Raw genomic sequence first — 26,402 nt, forward strand, 5'->3', positions numbered from 1 at the left:
CAGGTTTATTTACCTGCACTGCGAGAGGGCCAGTGAACTGGACGCCGGCGCGTACGAGTTCGAGACCAAGTCGTGGGGTCCGCCGCAGCTGGACCTGCAGAACATTGCCGAGCTGCTGCGACAGCAGGGCGAGGAGCACCCGGACGCGGCGCCCTGGCTCAAGTACATGTCGGACGGCCAGCAGCGGCTGCTGGAACAGGACGCCGCCTTCCAGCGGCCGCCCGACGACACCGACAAACTCTACATGGCCATCGGAGACAAGGACGTCATCGAGGTGGCGCACCCGGCGCCGGCCGACTGTACCACCAACCTCAGGTGAGGGGAGGGACCGACTGTACCACCAACCTCAGGTGAGGGGAGGGACCGACTTCACCACCAACCTCAGGTGAGGGGGACTGACTGTACCACCGCGCACCCGGCGCCGGCAGATTGTACAAACAACATCAGGTGAGAGGGACCGACTGTAACACCAACCTCAGGTGAGGGGAGGGACCGACTGTACCACCAAGCTCAGGTAAGGGGAGGGACCAACTGTACCACCAACCTCAGATGAGGGAGGGACCGACTGTACCACCGCGCACCCGGCGCCGGCCGACTGCGGCACCAACCTCAGGTAATAGAACGAGCAAGGGAGACCGACTGCACATTCAATCTCAGCGGATCTGCGGTGGGATGTAATGAAACCGTGGAACCTACTGGGACGAGAGCGGGCGCTGGAGATCGACATTGGCGTGGAACCTTGTGACGCAGGGAGCGGGACCGGCCCGTGAGCCATTTGGGTCCGATGGCCTCCCGGTTCCCTGTGTACCCTCCCTGTATATACCCCTGTGTAGTGTGTGTACTGACGGCACTGTCCTGCCTGTCACAGGGAGCGGGGCCGACCGATGATCCACCTGGGACCGGTGGCATCCCTGTCCCCCTGTGTAGTGTGAGTACTGACAGGGTGGCCCTGTCCGTTACAGGGAGCGGGGCCGGCCGATGATTCACCTGGGGCCGGTGGCCTCGGGTCGCCAGGTGGTGGGCCACGAACAGATGCGCCAGGAGTTCTCCAGCCAGGTCGGCATCCTGGCCTACGACGCCGAGTTCGATTCGGTCGTGGAGAGCATCTACGGCAACCGCAAGGACAACTACATCTTCATCCGCGGCATAGCCGGTCAGTTCAGTGACGTAGCTGTCCGGCAGCTCAGTGGCTCGCAGCTGGGGACTCTGGCCAGCGCTCAGGGCCCCGCCGGGTCCCCGACTCACTGAATGGCCCGACGACAACGAATTGTGTGCACACAATGTTAGGGCACATCGACTTCATTCCGGCATCAATTGAGTTCGTATTGACAATCCTCTGGCGTTCAAGCTGAAAAGAGCGCGGACGTAACGTTGTCGTTTTTGTGATTAGCTTCATGCTCGATAGAGCACACGCCTGCCATGGACATGCCAGAGTTTGTAATGGATTGGCGCGGTATTTCATATTGAAGTAATATTTACTATGCTACTTGACGTTCATACGTCATTGTCAGAGACAACTAAAAGACTAAGGCATTCAGGCCGCATTCCATATTGTTCGGATGTCCACCTTTAATACAATGTATGACATGCTTTTGAAAGCTCAGTGTATTTTCTAGACCCATCGAACATTTTTGGCAGTTTCTACATGGCTGCCGTACAAAGGCAAAACCGATTTCCTCAGAGTGACCTCTGGCCTTCGGTAATGACCTCTGACCCGACGTAATTATTTTCGCCTTTACACGGCAGATGGTGTATCACATCGATCCCTAGCTGACCTTACTTGACCGTGGCCTATGAGTGTGACCTGACCTGACCTCGCTGCCACTTGATCTGCCCTCGCTGTCACCCGTGGTCTCTGAGCTGACCCGCCGTTGCTCTCCGTACCGCAGACTACAAGGACGGCACGCGGGGCCGCGAGTGGCAGCCGTACGCCTCCCTGGCCGCCGCCAGTTTCATGAAGGCGGTCATCTGTGCCATGGACCCGCCGAAGGGCACGTGAGGGCGACCGGGCGCGCCCCACAACACCCCACCCCACCCCGGTCCGCTCGGGCCCCCACCCACCCAGCTGGGGACTCTGCAATTACTGTTTGTGCGTTTTGTATTGTATTATTTAAAACCTGTGTTCGTTGCGATGCAAGCTTATGCATTTTGTATTTGTGAGCTAACATGTGGGAGTGCGCGTGTGCCAGTGAGACGCACAGAGCGATCGCTTGAACGAGGAGTGACGCGTGCGTTCGTTCTCGGGTCGAGTGAGTGACGCGTGTGTCCGTTCTCGGCCGGCAGTCGTGAGTACCGATACGGTGTACCGTTTACCGTGCGCGGCGCCAGTGGGACGCGCAGCTCAGAATGCCCCGTTATGCAGCTAGGTCTTCGCAGTGTGGTGTAGCAAAGAGAAACCTATCGAAGTCGTGTGGAGTAAATCAAATGCTATATTGGCGAGTGGTTATACCATTTCGTGCACAGCAGTTCTCAGTGAAATGGGAATGCGTCCTTGTTAGATATTCAGATCGTATATGAATATGATAACAAACAGGTTTTCTTTCAGCGATCGAAAGTTGATATTTTTGTTTATATCTCATATGAAAAAACTGTTGCACTACTTTCGACCTAGTCATTCTCTCGTTTTAAATACAGGACGCCAGGCGGCTAGCTCTTTGCTGTACGGGCTTTCTATACCTACGGTGTCGACTTGGTAAATCTGTCACCGTGTTCGTCTGTCAAAGTCTGTCGGCTCGCAGAGTCTTGTCACAGTCTGTCGGCTCGCTGGTTGTCTGTCACAGTCGGTCGGCTCGCAGAGTCTGTCAGTCTGTCAGCTCACGTTATCTTCCACTGTCTGTCCGTCTGATTCTTCTGTCAGCTCTGACGGTGTCGGACAGCGGAGCAGCGGTGTGTCCCGCCGCTCGTATCCTACCCGCCGTGTCACTGCCAGTCCCCTGTCTGTCGTCCGTCCTCCCTCTCAGCCCCCAGTCACCCGAGGCGCAGACGTGCGCCGACAGTTCCATAATGCCGGGATACTCAGCCCCGCCCCCCGCTGTTCCATGCTGTAAGATCGCCCTTCGCTCTTCCCTCACCACACACCAGGCTCAGCTAGAGGCCGTGAAAACGCTGAGCTGATAACGTTTCATCTGTGAAGACCGAAATGCACCAATGTCGTCCTTGCACGGACATGCATAACCTTCACTTCTTTCCGCTACGTCTGGCTCCCCGGGGCAGGTCTCAACGGCGGCTCAGTGTTCGGTCGTGGGTATAGGACTGTGTGCCATGTGCGGAACTGTTCTGTGTGTGGGGGACTGTGCGCTATGTGTGGAGGGGATACCAGCCGTGCGCTGCCGCCAAGTTCCGAGTGTGATAACTAGTCAGTGAAGAAGCAGTTAACATAGGTCTGGCTGCTTCAGGCTTACTCGAAACGCCACGCTCGCCGATTTCAGAAAAGAAGCACAGTCTATGCAACGTACATACCTACTGTTAATAGTGTTTTTGGTCTGCTGGATTTAACTACACTTCACCAGTATTTGTCAATGATGTGCAACACTAGTAGGACTTTTGCTGTTATATGGTTCTGCGTTACTTATCCACGGCTAAATTATTTGCAAAAGGTAATGCCACAAGTCAACTAGTTCATCGTTTAGCCAAAATGTTGACCAGTATGCTGCTGCCACTCAGATGAAATACATATTTCACTGCTCATGTGTTGTTTTTACTCGCCGGCTGTGGGCGCGAGCGGATAAGTTGGTCACTTTGCCGTCTAAAGCACCTTCATTGGCATGGGTCACGTTACCTGATTGCTAAGTACGAGAGGGACGAAAGGAATACCGAAAACTAAGTTGCTTTATCAGTTTTTTTTTACAGATATAGATGTATCAGCCCGTTTAATGACAGTCGAACGCCATTGCCTGTTGCTACATCGTCCATGAGCAGAATAGAATACGTGTACGTAAGAATTGGCTCTGAACTGTTCGAAGAACTGATGTTCAACCATTTCAGAATATCAGTTCTGACATGTCTGGCCATTGTCATTTGTCCTGTTTATTAATAATGTTCGCAGCACCCGGACCATTGAGTGTGAGTGTGTGCGGTACACAGTCTGTTCAGACGTCATAGGCGTCACATCTTAGTGTATTCGACGCCGCTCTGGGCAAATCGACTCGGCTAACATCGGGGGCGAAGGCGATGGGCCGGACGGCTGCCGTGGGAAGGTGCGGCGCTCACCCGTCATTTGATAATGAGTGCGCTGAATGCGGCGCCAGTGTGTCCGTTTGCGCTGTCCGCGGGGCGCCTGTCCGCTGACCGGGGCCGGACCGCCGCCGGACCGTGTCACCGTCGGCCGCCCCTCCATCCGGGATCAATTGGAGCGCCGCACGGCCGGTCAGTCAGCGGACGGCCGCGGTCATGGCCGGCGGCCGGCCGCTGCCGCTGCTGGTGCTGGCAGCTGCCGCAGCAGCAGCCGCCGGCCAGCTGCCGGCCGCGGACGGCTCCGGCGACCAGCTGGACTGCCTGGCCAGCTACCTGGAGCACAAGGGCCGGCGCACCGTGGACGTCTACGTAGACCCGGCCGTCCACGGTAACTGAGGCGCTAATATCCCGCAGTACCCCACGATATAATCAGTCTGTAGCGGCGTTTGCAATTTGTCAATAAAGTGAATACTTTCGGACTTATAGACATTTTAAGTTAGGGGTTCCAATTTTTTGATCACCCTATATATGAGTTGATAGGTACGGATTGACGAGAGGATCATGGTGGTGCCATTAGTTTGTTCCGCTCGGCTACTTCGAAAGTTATTCGAGAAAAACTCTTCATTTCTAGCGCCGCCATTTTGACTTTTTTGACCCCTGTGACGTCATATTTGACATACCTGAAAATGACCTCAGTAAAAATTGTAGACCTTGTCAGCGTGCCCCATGCCGTTTACCGCTTGTCGCTATCTTGCTTAGTTCTCGAGATCTCAGATGGGGGGCGGTCAACCCCCCCCCCCCGTCGGTTCGGTAAGTAGTCGCGGACTCCCGTCGGTGCGCGGGTTAACCCACGCATGACTGGGGTATTTTCCATAACGCGAGTGACTGGGGGGTGGGGGGGGGGGCTCTCCAAAGCCCCCCTCCTATCTGCGAAACTACTAGGCCGATCGCCAAAATTCAAACGGCGTCTGATAGCCCTGGAAAACTGTCGAGCGAAACCTATTTTCATTGGCCTCGAGGTCACCGATGACGTCACAGGTCAGGTCAAAGTAAAAATTATCGGCATTTTTGCTTGTTCACAATTTAGGCTCTGGCCGCCCGCTCGCCGGCACAGGGGGGGGGGGGGTTGATGCAACCCCCCTCCCTAAGGTTTTTCGCGAATAACTCGCGTAAAAAGCGGCCGATCACGACGAAACTTTCAGTACCCTCGCATTGATCAATTTTATACCTACCCTGAAAATTTCATAACCCTGACCCAAATGACCTTTTACCTGTGACCTCTTTTCCGAGACCATGTTTGGCCGGAATCGCGATTCAGCATATGTCGGCTCGTTCTAGCCGCGCGTTTGCAAGTTTTTCGTGGTTTCAAACGTTCAAACATGTGATTTGATGTTGCTCCCATACATTAGGGTGGTGGTCAAGGTCACCTGAAGGCATGGGTGTTGATTTGTATACCTTTGGGGGTGCTGCAGCACCCCCAATGCTCAAATGAGCACCCCCAATGGTTTTCCGGGCACCCCCGAATGTTCCAGTTAGCACCCCCAATGATTTTGTCCCTCAATAACTCCCACTAACTCTGCTGAAGAAAATAATTGGTTCTGCAGTCTTTCACTACTAAAACTAAAACAATTACACAACTTGCAATGCATGAAATAAAGATGTAAAGAAAAGAAAAGTTAGTTTTAAGAAGAAGGGCGAAAAAAACGGTAAGTAGCAAAGACACTGGTGTGGGTCCGTCGTACACGGATGTCGGACCCTTAGAGCTGCTGGAGCGTACCCTTTACAAGCCGGCAGGGGGCTCCAGAGACCGGCGACGGGCCCTCAGAGGCCGACAAAGGGCCATCAGAGGCCGGTGGTACCTTAAGAAACCCTGTGGGGTCGTCTTTAGAGACCGGCACGGACTCAGCGCCGATGGGGCCCTCAGAGTAGCCGGTGTGGGGCCTTCAAATGTCACCAGTGGGTGGCCGTCACATGCGCACTTGTGGGCCTTTAGAAGCTAAGCTACGATGTTGGGCCCCCAGAGCCGCCGATATAGGGCCTTAAGAGGCACTAGTGTGGGGCCCTTAGATATGGCAATGTGGGGCCCTCGGAGCCGCCGGTGTGGAGGGTTCACAGTCGCCGGTGACGGCCCTCACAGGCGCCGTTGTGGGGGCTCTCAGAGACACTGGTTTAGGGCCATCACAGGCGCGCGTGGGGCCCTCAGAACTGCTGTTACGGAACAGACCCTTCATAGGCCGACAAGAAGATATTAAGAGGTCACCGGTACCTTCAAGAGCCTTGTGGGGTTCTCAGAGACTGGTATGGTGCGCTCAGACGCCGCTTGGATCCTCCGAGTCACCTGTGTGGGATCGTCAGGGTCGCTGGTAACTGACAAGGGCCCTCAGAACCGCCCATGTAGGGTTTTTAAAGCCATTGGTGTAGGGCCTCAGAGTTAGGGGTGTGTGGCCCTTAGAGACGCCGGTGTGGCGCTCAGGGGCGCCGGTGAGGGCCCTCACAGTCGCCGTTATAGGGGCCCTCAGAGAAATGGGTGTGGGGCCATTACAGGCGGGTGTGCAGCTCCTAGAGCTGGCCCCCTATAGGCCGGTTAGGACCCCCAGAGGCCGGCAAGTGGGCCTCAGAGGCTGGCTTGGGGCCCTTATGGAGATCTTAATGTTGGTACTTGTGGGCCCATGAGGTGTTCTTACGAGCCCTGTGGGGCCCTACTTAGTCCAAATATGGCCAACGTGGACCTTCAGCGGCCAATTGGCGCCGCAGGGCCCCTCAGGCCCGAATAACCCGAGGGACCCCTGAACCTGATGGGGGGGGGGAGGGGCATGTGCCTCACGGGCCCACCTGGCTACGCCACTGACTGGAAAGTCGTAAACCCATAAATATCGAAATGCGATCACCTGTCATAATCAGAGATTATTGTGATCGTCTGATTACCGCCAGAGCTTCGTAGCTACCGTTCCCTCCGCGCAATATCCACTCCTGCGGACCGCAGGGGCTGCTGCACCGGTGCTAATCGCCGTCATCGGTTACTGTCGCCTTATTACCGAGGTGCCGGGGCTGCAACCAGCTGCCGGCAAATGTACGACTTTTTTCGGAGACATATTTATGTAATAAGGTAGCCAAGTACCTACCAGGACGAGCAGAATGATGCTGAAGAACGTTCAACCTTTGGGGAATATTAGTGGAAATCCCGGAATTATCCCGGCAGTTGCTGGGGTATTTCGCCACCCACCGTTTGCTGGGGGGGGGGGGGGCGTTAAACGCCCCCAGCTGATAACTCGAGAACCAATAGGCGCAGCGAAACGCACGAGGCGGCAAACGAAAGAACGCGACGAGACGCTTCAGATGAGTACTTTAAAGTTGAATTTTGAGGTCACAGGTCGGGTCAAGGTCAGGTCAAATACCTTAAATTGGGCTTTCAGTAGCATGGACTTCAGGACTTCGCAATGGGCGCCTCTCATCATAAACTCTGTCAAAACGGTGCACAATCCATCATATAAGGCCTACAAGAGTGTCAGCTCCATGTAGGGGTCAGTCAAGCATAGGTCAGGGTCAAGGTCAGGTCAACCAGGTAGGCACATATCCCCGAAAATCAAAACTGATATTCGCAGCCTGTGACACATGTTTTATGGGTAATTTGGGGCGTACAACACGATGGTGACGTTCATTATATCATATGTGTACGTGTTTGGCTCAAAAAGTTCAATTTAAGAAAGGCATGTATCATGGTCGGTAAGTAGTAACGAGAAATTGCCAAGATTCAGTTCAAGATTTTGGAAAATGCGGAACGATAATCAATAATCGAAGATAGCCATTTGATTGTTCATGGTATTGGCAGTCTAATAGCGTTTACGACATGTCTGTATGTCTATTCTGTGATTTTATATGATTTTTTGAACATATGCCGTTTTTGGTCGAAAACTCAGAAATCATGACGTCACTAAAACCTCGATATTTCAAAAATTTTCCGACCGATTTTTTTGAAACTTTGTCACAATAAACTTCAATCGATTCCCTACAGGTACCCAAATTTACAGGCGCCGTTTTTATGCTATGCCCGGCGAAAAAAGTGGGGGCGTTTAACGCCCCCCCCCCCCCCAGCAACTCGCGGGTTATCAGTAGGTACCTTATGAAGATACCCAACCATGCCTTGTATGTGCGGTTGTGCCCCATGGCAAAGCTGCAATCTTTCACCCGGTGCAGGGGTTGAGCACCCCCAACCATTTTGAAAAATCGACACCCCTGCCTGAAGGTCACGTCAGGTCATTGACCTTTGGTGACCTCGGGTGACCTCGGTTCACTTTTTCGAGTTTTACATGTTTCTAGGCTAGTTTTTGGAGCTGAATTCGAATTTAGCAACCATTTGAACATTTACAAGTAGTTTTGGTGCCTTCGTAACATGTTACGAAGCTGTCAGAGGCGGTTGACACGTACCTATTACGAATACCCGTCACAACCCGTACCGGTTGACCTGACCTGACCTGACCCGACCTGGTCTAAATGCTTAAAGACATCATCTTTGATCAAAACTAACACGATATTCGTGATCAGCACCCCGCAAAACCACATAGCAGCCACACTTTACGACTTTCTAACAGGTCCCGATTTTTTCGATTTTCGGGTCATTGACCTGACCTGGAAGGTCACCCGATGACCTAGGACCTTAAAATTGGGTATCATCGGCTTCCTCTCGTGACGGTCAACACGCTCGTTTTTTCTGCGAAGCTCTAGCTCGATCAGGGGCCAAACGCGGGGGGGGGGGTCGTATCCCCCCCCTTGTGCCGTCGAAGGACACAAAATGGCCTGTGCCGGCGGGGGTTAAGACCTTACGCTGGTGGCGGTAGACCAAAAAATATAGAGTTGATGATTGTGATTAATAAATTGTATGCTAAACATCAATCGATAAATTGGTTTCGCAGATACCTAATGACGCGGGCGCAGTTAGGAGACTTGGCGCAATTTGGGAACTCTCCCCTATATAACTACATTGCGGTATAAGGGAGCACCCATTGACCTATAATAAGTACATATTATAGGTCAATGGGAGCACCAGCACTTATTGATTCACTAAAGAAAATGCTTATGCTCGTTTGCAATATGCACGCGCACTACACGCGGTAGCTTCGTTGATGAAAGGCTGGGTCCGTAACAGCCGCAGAGACCGGGGCATTTAGGCTCGCTGCTCCGCAAAGCAAATATCCTGCGACAAAGGAACAACGTTTTATGTCCGATTCGATTACCGTGTCTGGAGCGCTTTAGATGCATCAGACTGATAGCAGTAACAGGTCGTTCACCAAATAGACGGCACGATAGACGCGCCAAGACCCCCAATCAATACGTGTCATAACGATCAAACCGCTGATAACAGTGTGCAAATCGCAGTAGGAAGAGACTCCGCTCCGCTCCCCGTTCACTAACGCAGGTCTCGCTCGGCGCCGGCTGTCCTCAGCGGCGGAGCCGGCGCGCCTGCTGCAGCTGCTGTCCGCGCGGCTCGTCTTCGCGCGCGTGCAGCGCGGCGCGCCGCCGGTGCCGCCGCGCCGGGACCGCGCCGGCCGGCTGCCCTCGCAGGTCATCTGGTTCGCGCCGGCCGCCGACTCGCCGCAGCTGAGCCGGCTGAGGGCGCGGGTGCGCGCCGACCAGTCGCTCGCCTGGCTGCTGGTGGCCCTGGACGGCCCGGGCGCCCACCTGCTGGACGGGTTCGCGCCGCGCCACCACTACATGGTGCGAGAGCGGGACGCGGTGCGGTTCTACAGCGGCCGGCGGTACTATGAAGCCAGCGGAGCGCGCCTGCAGTGTGAGGGCGGCCGGCTGGTGCCGGTGCCGGGCCCCGCCGGCGGCAGCGGCGCGCAGAAGGGCCGCCGCCCCATGGAGGGCGTCCACCTGCGACTGCTCTACCTGGACGCCGGGGACGCCGCCCGCGACAGCCCGTCGCTCGTTCACCAGCTGCACGTGCAGCAGCGCAACGGCACCATCACGGGCGGCCTGGTGGGCTCCATCGTGCTGCTGCTGCAGGACGCGCTCGGGTTCAGCTACTCGCTGCGGTCCGTACGCGCCACGGCCAACAGCAGCGTGTTCGACAGGGCCGTGGAGCTGCTCTACCGCGGCGAGGGCGACCTGCTGGCCGGCCGGCTGCTCTACAGCCCGTACCGCGGCCGGCGCGTCGACTTCTCGCACCCGGTCATGGTGGAGCTCTCGGGCGCCGTGCTGAGCACGAAGCACATCCGTCCGCTGAGCGAGTTCGCCGTGACGGTGCCGCTGCAGCCGGCCGTCTGGTGGGCGCTGCTGGCCACCCAGGCGGTGGCCGTGCTGGTGCTGTCTCTGATCGCCGGCTGCCAGCTGCGCCTGCGCCGGCCGCTCGGACAGCCGTCGGACGCGGCCGACCCGTCGTTCTGGGCGCTGATCGTGCTGGGCGTGAGCTGCCAGCAGGGCGCCACCGTCCGCTCCGACGCCGCCCACTCGTACCGGCTGGCCATCACGGCGCTCTACCTGCTCTCGCTGTTCGTGTTCGCCTGCTACTCGGGCAACCTGCTGGCCAAGATGACCGTGGAGCGGCCGCAGATGCCCTTCAACAGCCTGCGCCAGGCGCTCGACCACGGCTGGCGGGTCTCCACACAAGGCATGAGCGAGGCGGTGCGCCAGGCCGTCATGGACCCCGTGTTCGGCGGCCGGCTGTCGTCCAGCCAGCTGACCCCGGACGGCCCGATGGACGGCAAGAACCTCATCATGCTGACGGCCACGTTCGCCAACCACAAGTACAACTGCACCAATGACAAGCTGGCCGAGCCGGACGGCTGTCCGGTGTGCATGTGGGACGGCGCGCTGACGCGGCACCGGTACTCGCTGCCGTGCCGGCGCGGCTTCCCCTACCTGCGGCTCTTCAACTACCTGCTGCCGCGCCTGGTCGACAGCGGCCTGGTCAGCCGCCAGATGACGCACTGGACGCCGCGCGCCGAGCGCGACATCCTCTGTCCGCTGGACCGGGTGCGCCTCAAGAACATCCAACTCGGCACCGACAACCTCAAGTACGTGTTCGCCATCGTGCTCGGAGGTCTGGTCGGCTCCATCGCCGTCCTCGTCCTCGAGCGAGTCGTCTTCGCGCTCTGGATGCTCTACACTCAGCGGAAGGTCGAGAAAGAGGGGGCCATGTTCGTACACACAGCGAGAATTATGAAAGGCATGTCCTGATGGACGCCATTTGTCCGCACCGTGTCTTGTTTGGGGTTTTCATTGTATGTGCGTCACGGACAACTCTTATTATGATATGGCTCAAGGGATCGGTCACTCATGCACCCGACCAAACATGTAACGCCAAAAGCATTCACATTTCACACAGAGGTTTGCTCGCTATATGACGGATGCAGCTGTATTGAGTCAGTGTTAACGTTGAGAATGGGAAAATATCCATTGCTTTATTCGGCACTTACGCCCTGCTCTTACAGTTAACCACTTTTGACTTTGCCTACAAGGCCATGTCATTGATTGATAGCTAACAAACTTTGCCTTTCACTTGTATTTCATCATGTAGCGTCCAATTCTAAGTGTCGCACACTCGCACAGCTTCTGAGACGTTCCACTTCGACTACGTTTTTGTCGTCTCCTTACATCCACCCTGCAGCTGGGTCAGAGAGCAACATCTGATAAGTTGTGTCCTCTACGTATTCAGACCCCAGTGCAGGTTACTCTGGTAATCATATTGTTATGGTTTATTGATTGAGATGCCGAAGCGCATGATCGTGCCGTTTACTACGGCAGGCTATCTGTGTTGCTACGAAATTTTTGCCTGTTCGTTTTTTCATTTCTTTTTTTTTTTTGTTCGCCTGAAACTATATCAGGCAAATAACAATCGAGGCGCTTCTTGCAATGAAAGCTACACGAGCTACTCACGTGTCGTCTAAATAAAAAAACCGATGGACAAAGCTGGGAAATTGTGTATAATTGTGTATGTTTAGTGTTCATATAAGTCAGTTCAGCTTATATCGGTGATCGTTCAGTCACCATGCTGGTCGGGTCACCCAGTAGTCGAGTAAGCACTGGGCAGCGCCGAGAGACCAGCGCTGCGAGCCAGGCGTCCCCACAACGCTGCCTGGACGAGCAGTGACCCCACACGTATAGAGGACGCTGCAGCCTGCAGTTGCAGCGGCCGGCCGGCGACCTCCGACGGTCCCAGCCAGGCCGGACGACCCTCCCAGTCCAGTGTGTGAGTGTGGCAAACACAGACCCCGTCCAAACCCCGTACACCTCCCCACCACCCACCCCAGTCGTCTCACAAACACCGGGAACAAACTGGAGCTGTATTCACGCTATATCACCAGTTCTCCCAGTCTCTCATTTGTACCAGGCGTTGACGGCCTGGAACAGCTTGCGCTTCCGGATGCAGCGGCAGTTAGAGTTCTGGATGGTGGCCACGCCGGCCCGGCTGATGTCGATCATGCAGCCGAAACAGCTGAAAAACGCGGCGCGGGTGGGCTTTAGACACGAACTACACGGCATCTCACCGATAAGGCTACTGTAAAATGGCAGGAGAAATGGCCACATATGCTAATATATTTGTCTGAATAGGACATCAGCCGGACACTTAGCTGAATATGTTGTGACGCAGATTAATGAAATACACCGATTCACGCTACTTATAAACACAGCTGCACTTACTAGACCTCCACTTGGTTGGTGATCCACTCGGGTTTGCCCTTGTTGAGGTCATTGAACTCTCCCTGCTGGGCCCACTCTGCCTCCGAGCCCTGGCTCCAGGTGTGACTGCCGTCTGACGGGGCGGGGGACGACGGGTCACGGCGGGTCAGGGCGGGGGACGACGGGTCACGGCGGGTCAGGGCGCCGGCGCCGACCAGTGGACACTGGACAATCACGACAGTCATTCAATTATGCTATGGATTATGCTATGGATAACATATGGATTATGCTATGTCAATCACGACATAGCATAATCCATTTCCAATGACGAACAAAATGATCAGACTGGGGCAGGTCACTGGTGTATCGGGTCAGGTTGCATATATCGATTGATCCAGCCAGATGTAGCACACATGCTTGATTCTGAACCGCTATCGCAGCCAAAGTAAATTTTTGGAAAAGAGGAAGAAGTGTCATGACAGGCGAGAGCAGGATGAGCAGGAATACGAGAGAGGAAAGGGAGGAGCGATGGATGACTGTCCGATCATTGGCCACCCGTTACCAGCCGTTCGCACCCTGTTGCCGTCGGGAGAACGACCCGTGTGCTCGGCAATCGGGAGGCGTCAGATAGTGTACGCTTCGCTGGGATTAACCGTCACAGGGGGATTACCGAGACGGGACGGAGAGAGGGTGAGGGAGGGAGAGAGAGAGAGAGAGAGAGAGAGAGAGAGAGAGAGAGAGAGAGAGAGAGAGAGAGAGAGAGAGAGAGAGAGAGAGAGAGAGAGAGAGAGAGAGAGAGAGAGAGAGAGAGAGAGAGAGAGAGAGAGAGAGAGAGAGAGAGAGAGAGAGAAGAGAGAGAGAGAGAGGAGAGAGAGAGGAGAGAGAGAAGAGAGAGAGAGAGAGAGAGAGAGAGAGGAGAGAGAGAGAGAGAGAGAGAGAGAGAGAGAGGACGAGACGCGGGAGATGGACGGAAAGCAAAACAGCTGAGGCCACAGAGATAGCCGGATACGGGCGGAACGAGGTGACTGCCCAGCGACACGATAGAAATGATGAATCACAAATTGAGTGGAAACTGGCACTTAACCCGGCGGCCGCTGGGCCTCCGCGCCACCCGCCGGCCGCTGGGGGGGGGGGGGGCATAAAGTTGCCCCCCCTTTACTTCTGCGACGATATCGTCGCAACGCGAAGAGATAGAGAAGCGAAACTTTGCACACATCTTCCTGAATACCTAGCCGAGGTTGTGTCCAACTTTGGTGTCGATCCCATTTGAAATGACGTCACAGTGACGTCATAAGTGAAATTATAGATTTGCGACTCTCATATTCCTCACGATACATCACATATATGGAACCGAATATAAAGGGCCGATTATTGGTCAGAAACTAGATGGAAGTGTAGTAAGATGTTTTAGGATGACAGCAGGTGCTGTCTAGTTCATTTACAGTCGAGTTTCATGCTCAGCGTCATCAGAAACGGTCCATGTCGGAAAACGACAAAACTTTATGACGTCACTGTGACGTCATCTTAGGTGCTACAACCACCAAACTTTCCTCAAACATTGCCTAGGTATTCATTTGAAGCTATGCCAAGTTTCACGTTCGTAGCTCATCAGGTTTGGGAGATATTTCACAAAACGTAAAGGGGGGGCAACTTTATGCCCCCCCCAGCGGCTCGTGGGTTAAAGGTAGTGTGCCAGCTTTCCTGGACCGTATGGAGTTAATGGCCCAAATAACGAGAACCGGATTTTTAGAACTTATCCATACCTTCAAAACTCATGGAAACGTCTTAAATTCTTCAAATTTTGAGTACCCCAGTGCGAAATTCGCCCCGACGAGATGTCGGTCGTACCCCAACCACATTTCACACCACTATGAACAATAAATGCACACACTGAAATCGCTATTACCGATAGGCTCATCCAATCAAGTTTCGATAAACCCGTTCATCATCATCTCCTGCGGTTTCGAACACGCCTGTTAGGTGGTGCGGTAGACCACTCCCAAAGCCAGGGCCCCGGTAACGTGAGGTAGCCGAGTCGGGGCAGCGTGCGCTGACCCAAGCCGGGGCCGCGCGTCCTCCCGGTGTCATGTGATAGCCCGGGGCTGCCCGCGGGGATGCGGTAGACCGCGCCCAAAGCCGCGGCCCCGGCTTGGGTCAGCGCACGCTGTCCCGACTCGGCTACCTCACGTTACCGGGGCCCTGGCTTTGGGCGCGGCTTCTGCTCATACTTTGTGGTGCGGTGGTGGTGCGTCGGGCCGCGCGCTCTGACTTCGGCCAAGAAAAATGCGTCAGCTGATCATTGTCATTTCTGCCACTTTCATGTGGTGAGATGGGGTCATAACTTTAGAGACGGCTGTTTCATATCAATTATTTTACATAAAATAATATTTCAAACCATAAACTAATGTTCGACAGCCAAATTAAAGAAACAATACCAATACAGGCTTACAGTTTAAATTCGACATTGTGTTGTCTACGATTAGACAGCTGATAACTCATTCCCGTACGTCGTAACTCTATAATGACCTTTGCTTATTGTCACATGTGCGCCGCATTCGTGATTGTTGCCGACGCCTGTTTGCAGGTCAGCCCACTACAGTTGTTATACATATCGAATAACCGATAAACTTTTAGGCGAAAAAAGCACTATTTTAGGCCCATTTTTGATTTTTTTTTTGCGATATTAGGTAAAAACAGAAGCTTCTTATCCTAGGAAAAATAAAATGGGAAATCATTTGAAGGTGGCACACTACCTTTAACATATTCACCAAAAGCAAAAATAAGCAATGCGTTCAAAAGCTAGCATACCTATAGGGTTTGATAATTGATAGTCAACATGATAATATATAATTATTTTCAAGTTAATTAGTTATCACTTACTGTTCACTTCAGGGCCGCATTTTTCAATAGCAGATATCACCTGCAAAAAAAGTGTTCATCATAACAGCCCATTCATAACAAAACATTATCATGGCATTGAAAATTATCATTAAATATAACCGATAAATGCCAAGTTGCGACGTTGAGTGCAATGATTATTTCATATTTACCAGAATCACACCGAATCATTTTATAGTTAGTGCTCCAGATCAGCCTGAAAATAATGCGTCTTAGCGCTCGATGGCTGATGTCTCATTTCTGAAATCCCTTTGGAGTTATTTTCCAATGCTCCTACGCGCTAGCAAAGACGGTGCGAAAGTGATTCGGGGCTATATTCTCACGAAAACAGCGTCTTTGGGTGAGGTGACAGCCCGATGAGGTATAACACGCGACAAGCGAATAACATGACATGGCGGCGGCGGGGAGGCGGACGGCAACGCGTGTGTCGCCAGACAGACCAGGCAGAAATGGGACACAACGTTATCGCGGGCGCGCGTCCCCTAGCCTAAGTCACGTGACCGCGACGGACGTCTTGGCTGCGCAGCGGCCGCGCGCTGGTTCATTGCCCCTAGAGGGCCAAACAGAGAAGTCATGGTACCACAAATTTTTTCGCTCGTATACGATTGGAAAAAGCTCCTAGCTGCGCTAAACGCCGATTTTCCAATGCTCCTACGCGCTAGCAAAGACGGTGCGAAAGTGGGGTCAATATCACTGGACACAGCAACCCGGCGCCAAAACTGGCCAAGAGACCAACACATACTGAGCACAGGGACCCACACCGCTGGGCACAGCGACCCGGCGCCAAAACTGACCAAGAAGCCAACACATTCTGGGCACAGCGGCCCGGCGCCAAAACTGACCAAGAGGCCAACACATTCTGGGCACAGCGGCCCGGCGCCAAAACTGACCAAGAGGCCAACACATTCTGGGCACAGCGGCCCGGCGCCAAAACTGACCAAGAGGCCAACACATTCTGGGCACAGCGGCCCGGCGCCAAAACTGACCAAGAGGCCAACACATCCAGGGCACAGCGGCCCGGCGCCACGACAGGCCAAGAGGCCACCACAGACTGAACACAGGGGCCCACACCACTGGGCAGACGTTTACATATTACGAAGCGTATAAAAAAAACTCATTCAGTGCTGCCGAGCCGATCCAGTGTTTACGACTCCGACCCAGGTTCGAAAAAATATGTATATGCATATTTAATCCATATAACTATATAAATGCGTCGCTTCCAGCTCTAATCCAATTGGGGAACAACAATCGACTCCGATTTCGTTGCCGAGCCCACTCCGCCCAAAACTACCGACTCCAGCCAAACAATTCCTGCCTCCCCGAGATGCTAACTCGGTACCCACGCGTGAAAGCCGGGTGTTCTAACCGCTAGACTATCGAGGCACTGATTCCAACTCCAACCGCGATTCCGTGGCACGACGGTGAGGAAAACCTCAAACCCAAAGCCGAAGCCGCCGCCGACGGCCGGGAACAGAGGTGTGCCAACCCAAAGCCGAAGCCGCCGCCGACGGCCGGCCGGAACTGAGTTGTTGACACATGACACCCTGGCCGGGCGGGCGAGCAGCGGAGGACGTGCCGGCGCGGCTAGACACATGACACCCGCGGCGCGGCGACTGGGCCGGCCGGATCGGCCGAGACAAAGTCCACGCTGCTGCTCGTCTCCCAGTGCACAAACGCAGCCGGAGCCCGGTATTAGAGATGCTAACTTTCCTCCAAAAGCCACAACCGGCACCGTTCCACACCACGGCCAGCACAAGGATCACCGGCACAACACCACAGTTCAACCACCAATGCCGGCATATTACCAGCGTGATGAACAAATATCTCGTTTATGCTGTTTGTAGGACAATTTACAACAAGAAGTATTACTTGTATCCAAATATAACCCATGCACATGACCGGCAAGCTGCCGGCAGGAAGAACCACCACCATATCGCTATTGGCGTAATGTAAAATTACCGGCCAGCCGGCAACGTATTAAGGAAACCTTGCACCTCTACCCGGTATGGAGGACCAAGGCATACCTACATTACGAAGCCTAGAGGCGACACATCATCTCCAAGATTGCCGACAGGAACCACTTGCAGCCTCGAAAACACTGTCTCACACAAAGCTGGCGTGATGGGGACGCTAGCCCGGCCCTAGCTCGCATGATGAGCATTGCCCGGAAACACCACTCATCAGTATAACACAACAACACATGCACAGCACACCGCTCTAAATTGATCACCACCAAATCGAGCACATATAAAAACCGGGAAGCCGAACGGCAACTGTGTGCGAAAGATATATGCGTACCTTGTAACGCCAGTTGGTGGTAAGAGCGGAGCGCCAACGCGTGTGTCGCCAGACAGACCAGGCAGAAATGGGACACAACGTTATCGCGGGCGCGCGTCCCCTAGCCTAAGTCACGTGACCGCGACGGACGTCTTGGCTGCGCAGCGGCCGCGCGCTGGTTCATTGCCCCTAGAGGGCCAAACAGAGAAGTCATGGTACCACAAAATTTTTCGCCCGTATACGATTGGAAAAAGCTCCTAGCTGCGCTAAACGCCGATTTCATTTTGCTCAAATGACACCCAGTTCGACAGTTTGTCTGCTGATCATTTCCAAAATATATAGCGGTTGATGACGCATCACGCCTATTCAAATATCTAGAGGCCAGCATTTATCAAGCAGCCTTGCCGCATATGGCGTCATACAAACAACAAATGAGCAATAAATAACTAGCTATCGACTTAAACCAATTCATACCTCCTCAATTTTATGCGCCTGAAATCCATAACGCTTGAATTTTAATTCTGCAAAAAGCAAGCGATTGATTCTTACAGTGAGCTTTTCAGCCGGTAATACATGGCTCCATAAGGAATCAAACAACGAAAATATGGCCCAAAGTTTTTCAGTCGGCAATTTATCACCAACTGCGACAGACGGCGGCATAAAGCAGCCGTCCGCTCCTTCTATAGAACGGTGACATATATGCGCCGTCCGTCTTCGCTGGCTCCAGATAAGAATGAAACCGTGAAGGGCGCCTGCCAGTGGTTCCTTACGCGACAAATCTGAGCCACACGGGCCTCGAAAACATCGTAAAATAAAAGCAACTTGCAAGATAGAACAATTGAAAGGTCAAATAAAATTTGAATATGAAATTAGCAACACAAAACTACTAACATTTCTGGCTTCTTATCTCTACATGTTATAAGGCGTGACTGACTGACTTTCATTCGAAGCGTTCCACACAATCGAGGCCCGAGTAATCACTGCGGGTAGACCCGCCCTACCACCCTGCACTGTCAGTAAATACATCACCCGAGGTACCAGCGCGGGTTACCTGGCAGGCGGCCAGCAGGACGGCGGCGACCAGCAGTGTCTGGGTCCTCATGGCTGGCTGGCTGGTTGGCAGAGGGCAGGTGTGATCGGCAGGGGCGCTCGGTCGGCTCTGACCCGCCACACGACCGGGCCGTCCTTCTCCTCAGCTCACCCCTCGCCCCGCCGGTAATAGCCGCCGGCCAGCAGCGCGATAAATGGCCGCCGACAGTTGTGGACATTCACAGCTGCTGACGGCTGATGGCCGACGGAGCGGTACCGCTCGCGCCGCCCCCGCCGCCGCCCCCGCCCGCCGCCGGAGCACTCAGACAAACCGCTCCGTGCCCGCCGCCCGCCTCCCCGTCCGCCGACAATAGCCGACGGTTCCTCCGCAGACAGCCGGGCAGCCGCCCTCTCAGCGCCATGGGAAACGGAAACAACAAAACAACCGACAGACGGGAAACGAAACGCCATGCGCAGAGATAATTGGGATGCGGAAAACACGGGGAAATAATATCCGAATTGCGCTTTATCAAATACTTCTGATGTAAGCGAAATGCAGAAATGCAAGGGAAATAGGTGAGGGTATAAGAAAGAAATATCGAACATGACTTCACCAATCTCTTTGCAGCGTAAACCATCCGAGCATCTACTGAACCATTCTACGCTCCCTTTTAGCGTCATCTGAGGACTAAGTCACGGGGGAGTCAGTTTTCCGTGTACGGCTGAGACAGATGTATTTACCCACTGACGTGGACGCCATTACACTTTCCGCCACTTTGTGTGGCGCATTAGCTATAGCATTCCCCCGTTACAGAGTGGTCTAGGCCGGATCCTCCTTGGCTTTGCTCCTCCTTAGCCTCAGCTCACAGCTTACTGTACTCAACTAGTAGCCAGTAAAGTTATGGCACGAGAGTGGACCAGTTGGGTTCACTTATAAAGTCAAGAGCAGGACCAAAAGGGCTTATTAGTCCTCTTTACCTGCACATCAAGTACATCAAGTACAGTACATCAAGTACAGCCTCCTTTAGTGTTTATAAAACATGAACCTAAGCCCTGGGCGCATTAGTTTGTTATCGGTTATCCGTTATATACGTACAACAGGTGCTTAGAAGTGTGAGAAGCACAGTATAATGCAACGCTGGGCGTCCATGCAATATTTTTTGCAATGCTCAGTAGTTCCCTTCATATATAACTTATTCTGTAGGGTTACCACGGAAAAGCTATAACGATACACATCGGTCTCCTCTCACCAGCCGGAAAGCAAAACGTATCGCTGCATTTGGTTGCAGCTCGTGTGCCATGAGCTATGTGGGTCCCGGGATACAGAGCAGCCCGCAGACAATGGAACGCCGCGACAGCGCGACACAATATGCGGTTTGGCAATGGCCTCTGGGCCCCGTCCTGATGTTCGCTCTCTGTGGCGACAAATAACGCCCGACCTCTGGTAACAGAGCCGCGTCGGCCGACAATATTGTCAGCGGAACAGGGATTCAGTCGGCCGACAGAATTCCGAAAAGGAACCCAGTGACCCGCCGCTTCGATGGACGGCGACTGTACCGCATCGTTGTTCTTTTCTAGTGGGAAATGTGTTTACCAAAATGATATGATAGCAGCCATTACCGCCCGCCCAGGCGGCCCTCGGTGCGTATGACCCGTCAGTGAGTGGACGCAGTCGGGACCGGTCGTCCCACTCAGGACCCACCTGTGCGTCATTTGGGAGTATTTAGCGGCGCCGCCAGCTGGCGCTAACCGGTGATCTCTGTCCTGATTAGAGGCCATTTGCTGGATCGGAGCAGGTCACAAGAGCTTAAATGGTGGTACGCAGTTGGCGGAGGTCAGTCATCGCCGGAGCGTGGCCGCCGTCCCAGCCAGCGTCTGAACATGAAGTACCTGCTGCTGCTGCTGGCGGTTACCCTGGCCGCGGCCACCACCTACAACAGCCGTGAGTTGGGACAGTGAAGGCCTCTGAGCCTGAGGAGAGACAGCTGAGGAAGGAACGCGCCACGCGGTAGCTTCATAGGTAATTGCAGCTGACAGAAATGCTTTTCTTTATATCTACCAGCCCCTTGTTTGTCAGCTTAACTGAAGGAAAAATATTCCTGAATCCTGATATTATTGCACGTCAGCAATTCACCATTCGCTCGTTGTGGGGCTGGCCGAGCGGCACAGCGGCTACCTGCGTGGTAGACTGTGCCGCATGACACAGCTGTGCTGCGGTACAGAGGCACTAGCCGGCTGGTTCCGCCGACTGTTGGTCGGGCATTGCTCCAACACTTCAGCTTCGGGCGTAGCCCATTATCAAGTCTGACAATTCCGGATGTGAAATTCCGTTGCTAAATCATATCCAAACCAGCAATGAGCGATCCAACAAAAGCTTGACACATTGTAATGCTCTTCACAAATATCAAAGCAGTGCTATTCATTGTTTAGTCAAATTCACGTTCAGGCTATATTCTTTTTAGATAGGTTTCCAAGGTCTTCGCAAAAATTTGAAAAGCATCAATGAGAATAAAGGTGTTTCATTATATAATCAACGAGTTAAAAAGTTATAAAGAAAAATGATGCTCTTATTCTCCTATCCATCGCCTAGTGAGTGTTAGTCTGTCACTTGGCCATCATGTTCCACGTTTCAGCTCCCGAGCAGCAAAGCATCAACCAGATCGAGCCGCAGATCAACACGCTGTCGGACAAGCTCAGCGAGGTCAAGCTGGAGGAGTCGATGGACGAAGCTATGAGCGTGGCCCGGCTCCGGCTCAGGAAGGTCCAGGTCACGTAAGTAGCGCCTTCTTCCTCCTCTGGATTCTGGGCTTGACTGTCCGTCGATCAGAACACAATAAGTGACACAGCCGCCAGCGCCGTCCTTCAATTCACCTGTGTACGATTCATTTGTCGTCTGGCCGACCCGACGGACGACCCAATCTGTCGCTGGTCTCAGTTTATGAGTCGCCGGCGGTACCGGTTTGTGTGCCCACAGCTCGTCGGCACACAGCCGCGGGCTGTCCGTGTCCACCTGGGGCGGCCAATCTGCGCCGGGTCTCCCCACTGACCGGTCCGTCCCCGCCCCTGTCACAGCTGCATCGGCTGCGTGTTCGGCAAGCGTTCCTGCACGGCCGTCGACAAACCCGACATGCGGCTGAAGAAATAGAGCGGCCGAGGCCGGCCCGCCGCCTTACACGCGTAAATCATATCTGATGGAGGCAATAAACCGTTTTCTATGAGGTCAGCGTTTGTAAAGTGTCACTCGGAATCAGAAATGGGCAGCCGGCCGCTCAGAGCAGGGCTGATTTGGTGCTCGAACAAGGCGAGAAGGCCGCCGTCAGCATCGCACCGCATGTATGAGCCGGCTGAGGCCGCCATCAGCATCGCTCCGCTACGTACGAGCCGACTGGCAGCTGCTGATGGTCGTCCGTTCTCTGAACTGAATTGAACTGCGCCAATCGGACATTTTTTCACAAAATTCGTCTGCTTTCCTTTATCAAATGTGGACGCGCTTGTGCGTGATACCAATGAAAACTACAAGCAGTTGGTAGGCTGGAGATAGGCTGGACAATGACTTAAACTGGAGGTCAATTCTCATAAGAAACAATCACAAACATTCTTTGGAAACATGCCATCGTAGGAAGTAGCAGGACAGGAAATGTACCACCGGTCGGGAAAATGCTTAGGTGATTGCGGACCTGTTTCGATCTTTCCAAACAGCTATAGGTCCAGTTTGGACCACCAAGCAGACGGATGCTTGACAATGGGAAAGTTTGGTTTCGAACTTCGAGCCTCGGTCGAGCAAGCTAAGGGACAGTTCAAACCATGCTCAATTGCTCAGACAGGCTGCAGAGTGTGGACCGGTTCGGGTCCGACCACGCTCAGACAGTCGTTATGAAGGAGGACCAGCCGACACCGACGCTCCGAGGACCCGCGCGCCGCCGCCGCCGCCGCCGCCGCCGTCTCGGGCCGCGTCGGAGCCGTCGACGGACGGCCAGTCTGCGGTGGCCGTCGGAGCCGATCACGGTGATCCCCAGTGCTGACGACTGTCGGGAGCTGGCCTCTGACGGACGGCCGCTGACCGCTGGCCGCTGACCTCAGATCACTGACCGCTGACCATCGGCGACTGACCACTGACTGCTTACACAACTGATCGCTGACGGGCGACCGCTGACCGCTGACGAGTGACCGCTGACTGCCGGCTGCTGACCGCTTACTACTGCATGCTGCTGACCAATGACCATCGACCGCTCAAGGGCCACTGCTGCTTGCTGACAATAATCACTGACCGCTGACAGCTCGAACACCGTTCCAGATCGCTGGCGATAACCACCAACCCGTCCAATCGGTAAGAAACTCACGATGCTCGCCCATACATGGCGGCAATGTAGCAGGACATGTTAAACGATTAATGGTGCCGCTTTGAAGCCGTGTTTCACCGTAGGCAAGTGATCCAGATCAACCCTTCTGTCATCCGAAAAATAAGACCAAGCAATGTTTTGGTGTATAACATATTGTTGGTCTCTTCCAACTAACTTGCGGAGAACTAATATTTAGATACCAAGCAAACGTACTGCCCACAAGACAGGCTCTGCGCTGAGCATTACACCTGGACGACGGATGTCCTATTGTTGTTAGGCAAAACGGACGAACGAGTGATAATGGAGTGGCATGTGACAAGCGGGAACATAGCATTGTGGGAACATTGCAAAAGGATCCGGCATGACGATTTCCTTCCGGTAATTTTGTTGCAATAACAAACATCAACAAACATCGATCTGTATCAAAGAAATTTGTTGATCGAAATCGGCCCGCTTAAAGGCAAAAGTTCACGTCCACAAAGACTTCCAACCAAAAACTTGGAACAGACTTCCAAGTACTGGAGACAAAAACAATCGGAGTAGGCTGTGTTATGGCCTGCTAGTTTCCATTACACAAATCTTGAATTATGGTCCATCTTCCTTTCGCTTTTTACTATCGATGATATCAAACAAATAATGTTCTGAACACTTTTGGAGCTCCACAAAATCCATCATTGTTGAAAAAATGGATATACGTCGAAGTTTATAACTCCAATTCAGACACTGCGTTTGTTAGGAAAATGAGAATGTGATGAAGGAACAGGACAAGAAAAGTTGATAGATAGACATATCAACAGTTATAGTGTTGTATTTGTCCTCCTCCCCCCCAAAAAAAATCACTGAGCCGAGGTTGATAACAGACAACGCTGCATTGAAACCGCTAATGCCCGGTTAATAGGCAGTGGATCACGTTCGGCGTGGGATGCTCTGTCGGCCTTCGCTTCTCACTCGACTTCAGTCCATGCCCACCGCAGCCTCCTCGCCGCCGACCGCTGCGCTAAGTGGTGGTGAACGGTCATCTATCTTACCCCTAATTTCGTGCTTCCATTGTCGAGCGATAAAATATTATTTTACAGCGCGGCGTTAAATATTTGCCTTTGAGATTGAGCCGGCACGGATTGATCGGTCTGCAAGAGGCCGGCGGAGGTCGAGAGTTCAACAGCCGGGACTGACGCCACTAAACACAGCTCATGGCTCGTCGCGGGGAACGAAAACAACACACCGCTCCGTCACCGCCCATGTAACGGCCCAACAATGTTCGCTAGCTTTTCACACCACGTCGGAGTGATTTTTGATCATTGTTCACACTCAAGGACGGCGAAGGGGCGTAGCGACCTCGACCTCCAAACAGTACTGTTTTGTGATGCACGATATGATCAAATATTATGTGATGCACGATATGATCAAATATTATTACCTACAAGTTACATAGTTAGTTACAGCCTTCGCACAATCCAGCGTTCATGGTCCAGAGTCCACATTAGCATGGTGTGAGTGCCAAGTCTTCAGCGTGGCAAGACGTGACCGGACCGACTATTTTTTCATTTGTTTTTTGATCCTGCAAAAAAATTGTATTGTTTACGTTAAAAACAAAACATTGCAGTGATCGCTATCGGGCTCTCATGACACAAGCCCAGTATCATTGCGTCGACACCTGATGACTGACATAATTGCCCCTCGCGTTTATGGTCAGTGCCGCGTACTGGAGTCAGGTGAGTCGCATTGAGCCCCCAGTTCATCATCAGCAGTGTCGGACCATTGCGGCACTCATGTGAATTAACTGGGCAGAGGACCCGACGTCGGCTCTGGTCGCCTCAGACGTACTGCTGATAAATTACGAGCCGGCGACCCTGAGGGCGCGCCATGTGTCATACGGCGCCCGTCCTACCGACTCCGGCCGCCCGATAGTGAAATTATACGGCGCTCACCGAGCCATCTGCACCGGAGCGGCGCCATCCATCGGCCCTCCCGGCTGACTCCGAATGTTTCTGACGTTACCGCGTACCGGCTGTTTGGAAATCAGATCTGTCTGCAGTAATGCTAATGCTGCTGGTAAGATTAATGCGATCTATGGTAATCCATGATCCAACGCAATAACCTTAAAAAATACATAAACAATCTTAACGAACACAAACTACATAGTCAATGGAAAATCGTAAAAAATATCATAGTTGTAAAACACGTCTTGAGAAAAGTGCGAGTAAAATGCGGTTGTTCAAAGGGAAAACCAACCCAGATTGACACCAAAAGCATTGGATTGAACTTTTGGCGGATGACCTCTCAAAACCAACCCTCTCTTCCTGTAACGTGGCGGCTTTTTCATCGTTTTCGAAAGCCAGTCTCAGTGGCTGCAGCTTCACGGGACTCTAAAGAGGACAACATTGAAAGCGCCACGCTGCGCCTACGAGCAGTACCGCAAACACACGCCCCAGTTGACCCGAGGAAGGTCTACGGACACCCAGTCCAGACTCCCCGTCCCCACTGGGTCGCGACCGACTGGGTCGGGCCGCCCGGAAATTAGGCCACTTGTTGCTGAAAGTTGCGAGAGGAGTTAATAATCCGCCAGAGCTGATCAGCGGATCCACATTTGGGCGACTGCAGATTGCGGAGAGGCATGATAATAAGACCGAAATGAAGGTCTCAACAGTGCTGTGTACTCGTAAAGTGCTCGCCACTCGGTAAACCAACTGAACAAGCGGATGGATAAAAGGGGTTTTAGTTCCAAAGCAAAATTTGTGATCGGATGAGCTGCATTATTATTTAAAGGTAGTGTGCCACCTTTGAAAGATTTCCCATTTTATTTTTCCTAGGATAAGAAGCTTCTGTTTTTACCTAATATCGCAAAAAAAAATCAAAAATGGGCCTGGAATAGTGCCTTTTTCGCCTAAAAGTTTTTCGGTTTTTAGATATGTATAACAACTGTAGTGGGCTCACCTGCAAACAGGCGTCGGGCAACAATCGCGAATGCGGCGCACTTGTGACAATAAGCAAAGGTCATTATAGTGTTACGACCATACGACGTACGGGAATGAGTTATCAGCTGTCTAATCGTAGACAACACAATGT

General features: G+C 53.2%; 2 protein-coding genes across 14 annotated transcripts in view; one reads left to right on the plus strand and one right to left on the minus strand.

Annotated features, from left to right (window-relative positions):
- LOC122365404 overlaps positions 1-3,687 on the plus strand; it is a 36,875-nt gene extending 33,188 nt beyond the window's left edge. For all 13 annotated transcript variants that reach the window (XM_043336594.1, XM_043336595.1, XM_043336590.1 and 10 more), the window contains 3 exons: positions 4-315; positions 963-1,153; positions 1,890-3,687. In XM_043336594.1, the coding sequence (XP_043192529.1) occupies positions 4-315; positions 963-1,153; positions 1,890-1,999 (613 nt within the window). In that variant the 3' untranslated portion in view covers positions 2,000-3,687. The remainder of the gene's footprint in view (positions 1-3; positions 316-962; positions 1,154-1,889) is intronic.
- Positions 3,688-12,441: 8,754 nt separating this feature from the next.
- LOC122365409 lies at positions 12,442-19,164 on the minus strand. The gene is made up of 4 exons (XM_043336615.1): positions 19,019-19,164; positions 15,673-15,712; positions 12,814-12,925; positions 12,442-12,607 (listed from the first exon to the last, which is right to left on the minus strand). The coding sequence occupies exons 1-4, from the start codon at positions 19,067-19,069 to the stop codon at positions 12,490-12,492; spliced, it is 321 nt and encodes a 106-aa protein (XP_043192550.1). The 5' UTR covers positions 19,070-19,164; the 3' UTR covers positions 12,442-12,489.
- Positions 19,165-26,402: the final 7,238 nt, after the last annotated feature.

Source organism: Amphibalanus amphitrite, unplaced genomic scaffold (assembly GCF_019059575.1).
Source record: "Amphibalanus amphitrite isolate SeventyFive unplaced genomic scaffold, NRLGWU_Aamphi_draft 000738F_arrow, whole genome shotgun sequence".
NCBI classification, from domain to species: Eukaryota; Metazoa; Arthropoda; class Thecostraca; order Balanomorpha; family Balanidae; genus Amphibalanus; species Amphibalanus amphitrite.

Bases quoted from the DNA above. Each gene is read 5' to 3' on its own strand.
- LOC122365409 (XM_043336615.1), bottom strand. From the start codon at position 19,069: ATGAGGACCCAGACACTGCTGGTCGCCGCCGTCCTGCTGGCCGCCTGC. The intron at 12,926-15,672 runs GTAAGTGATAAC...CCGCCCCGTCAG, and splicing joins ATGCGGCCCTGAAGTGAACA to ACGGCAGTCACACCTGGAGC. The intron at 12,608-12,813 runs GTAAGTGCAGCT...CGCGTTTTTCAG, and splicing joins ACCAACCAAGTGGAGGTCTA to CTGTTTCGGCTGCATGATCG.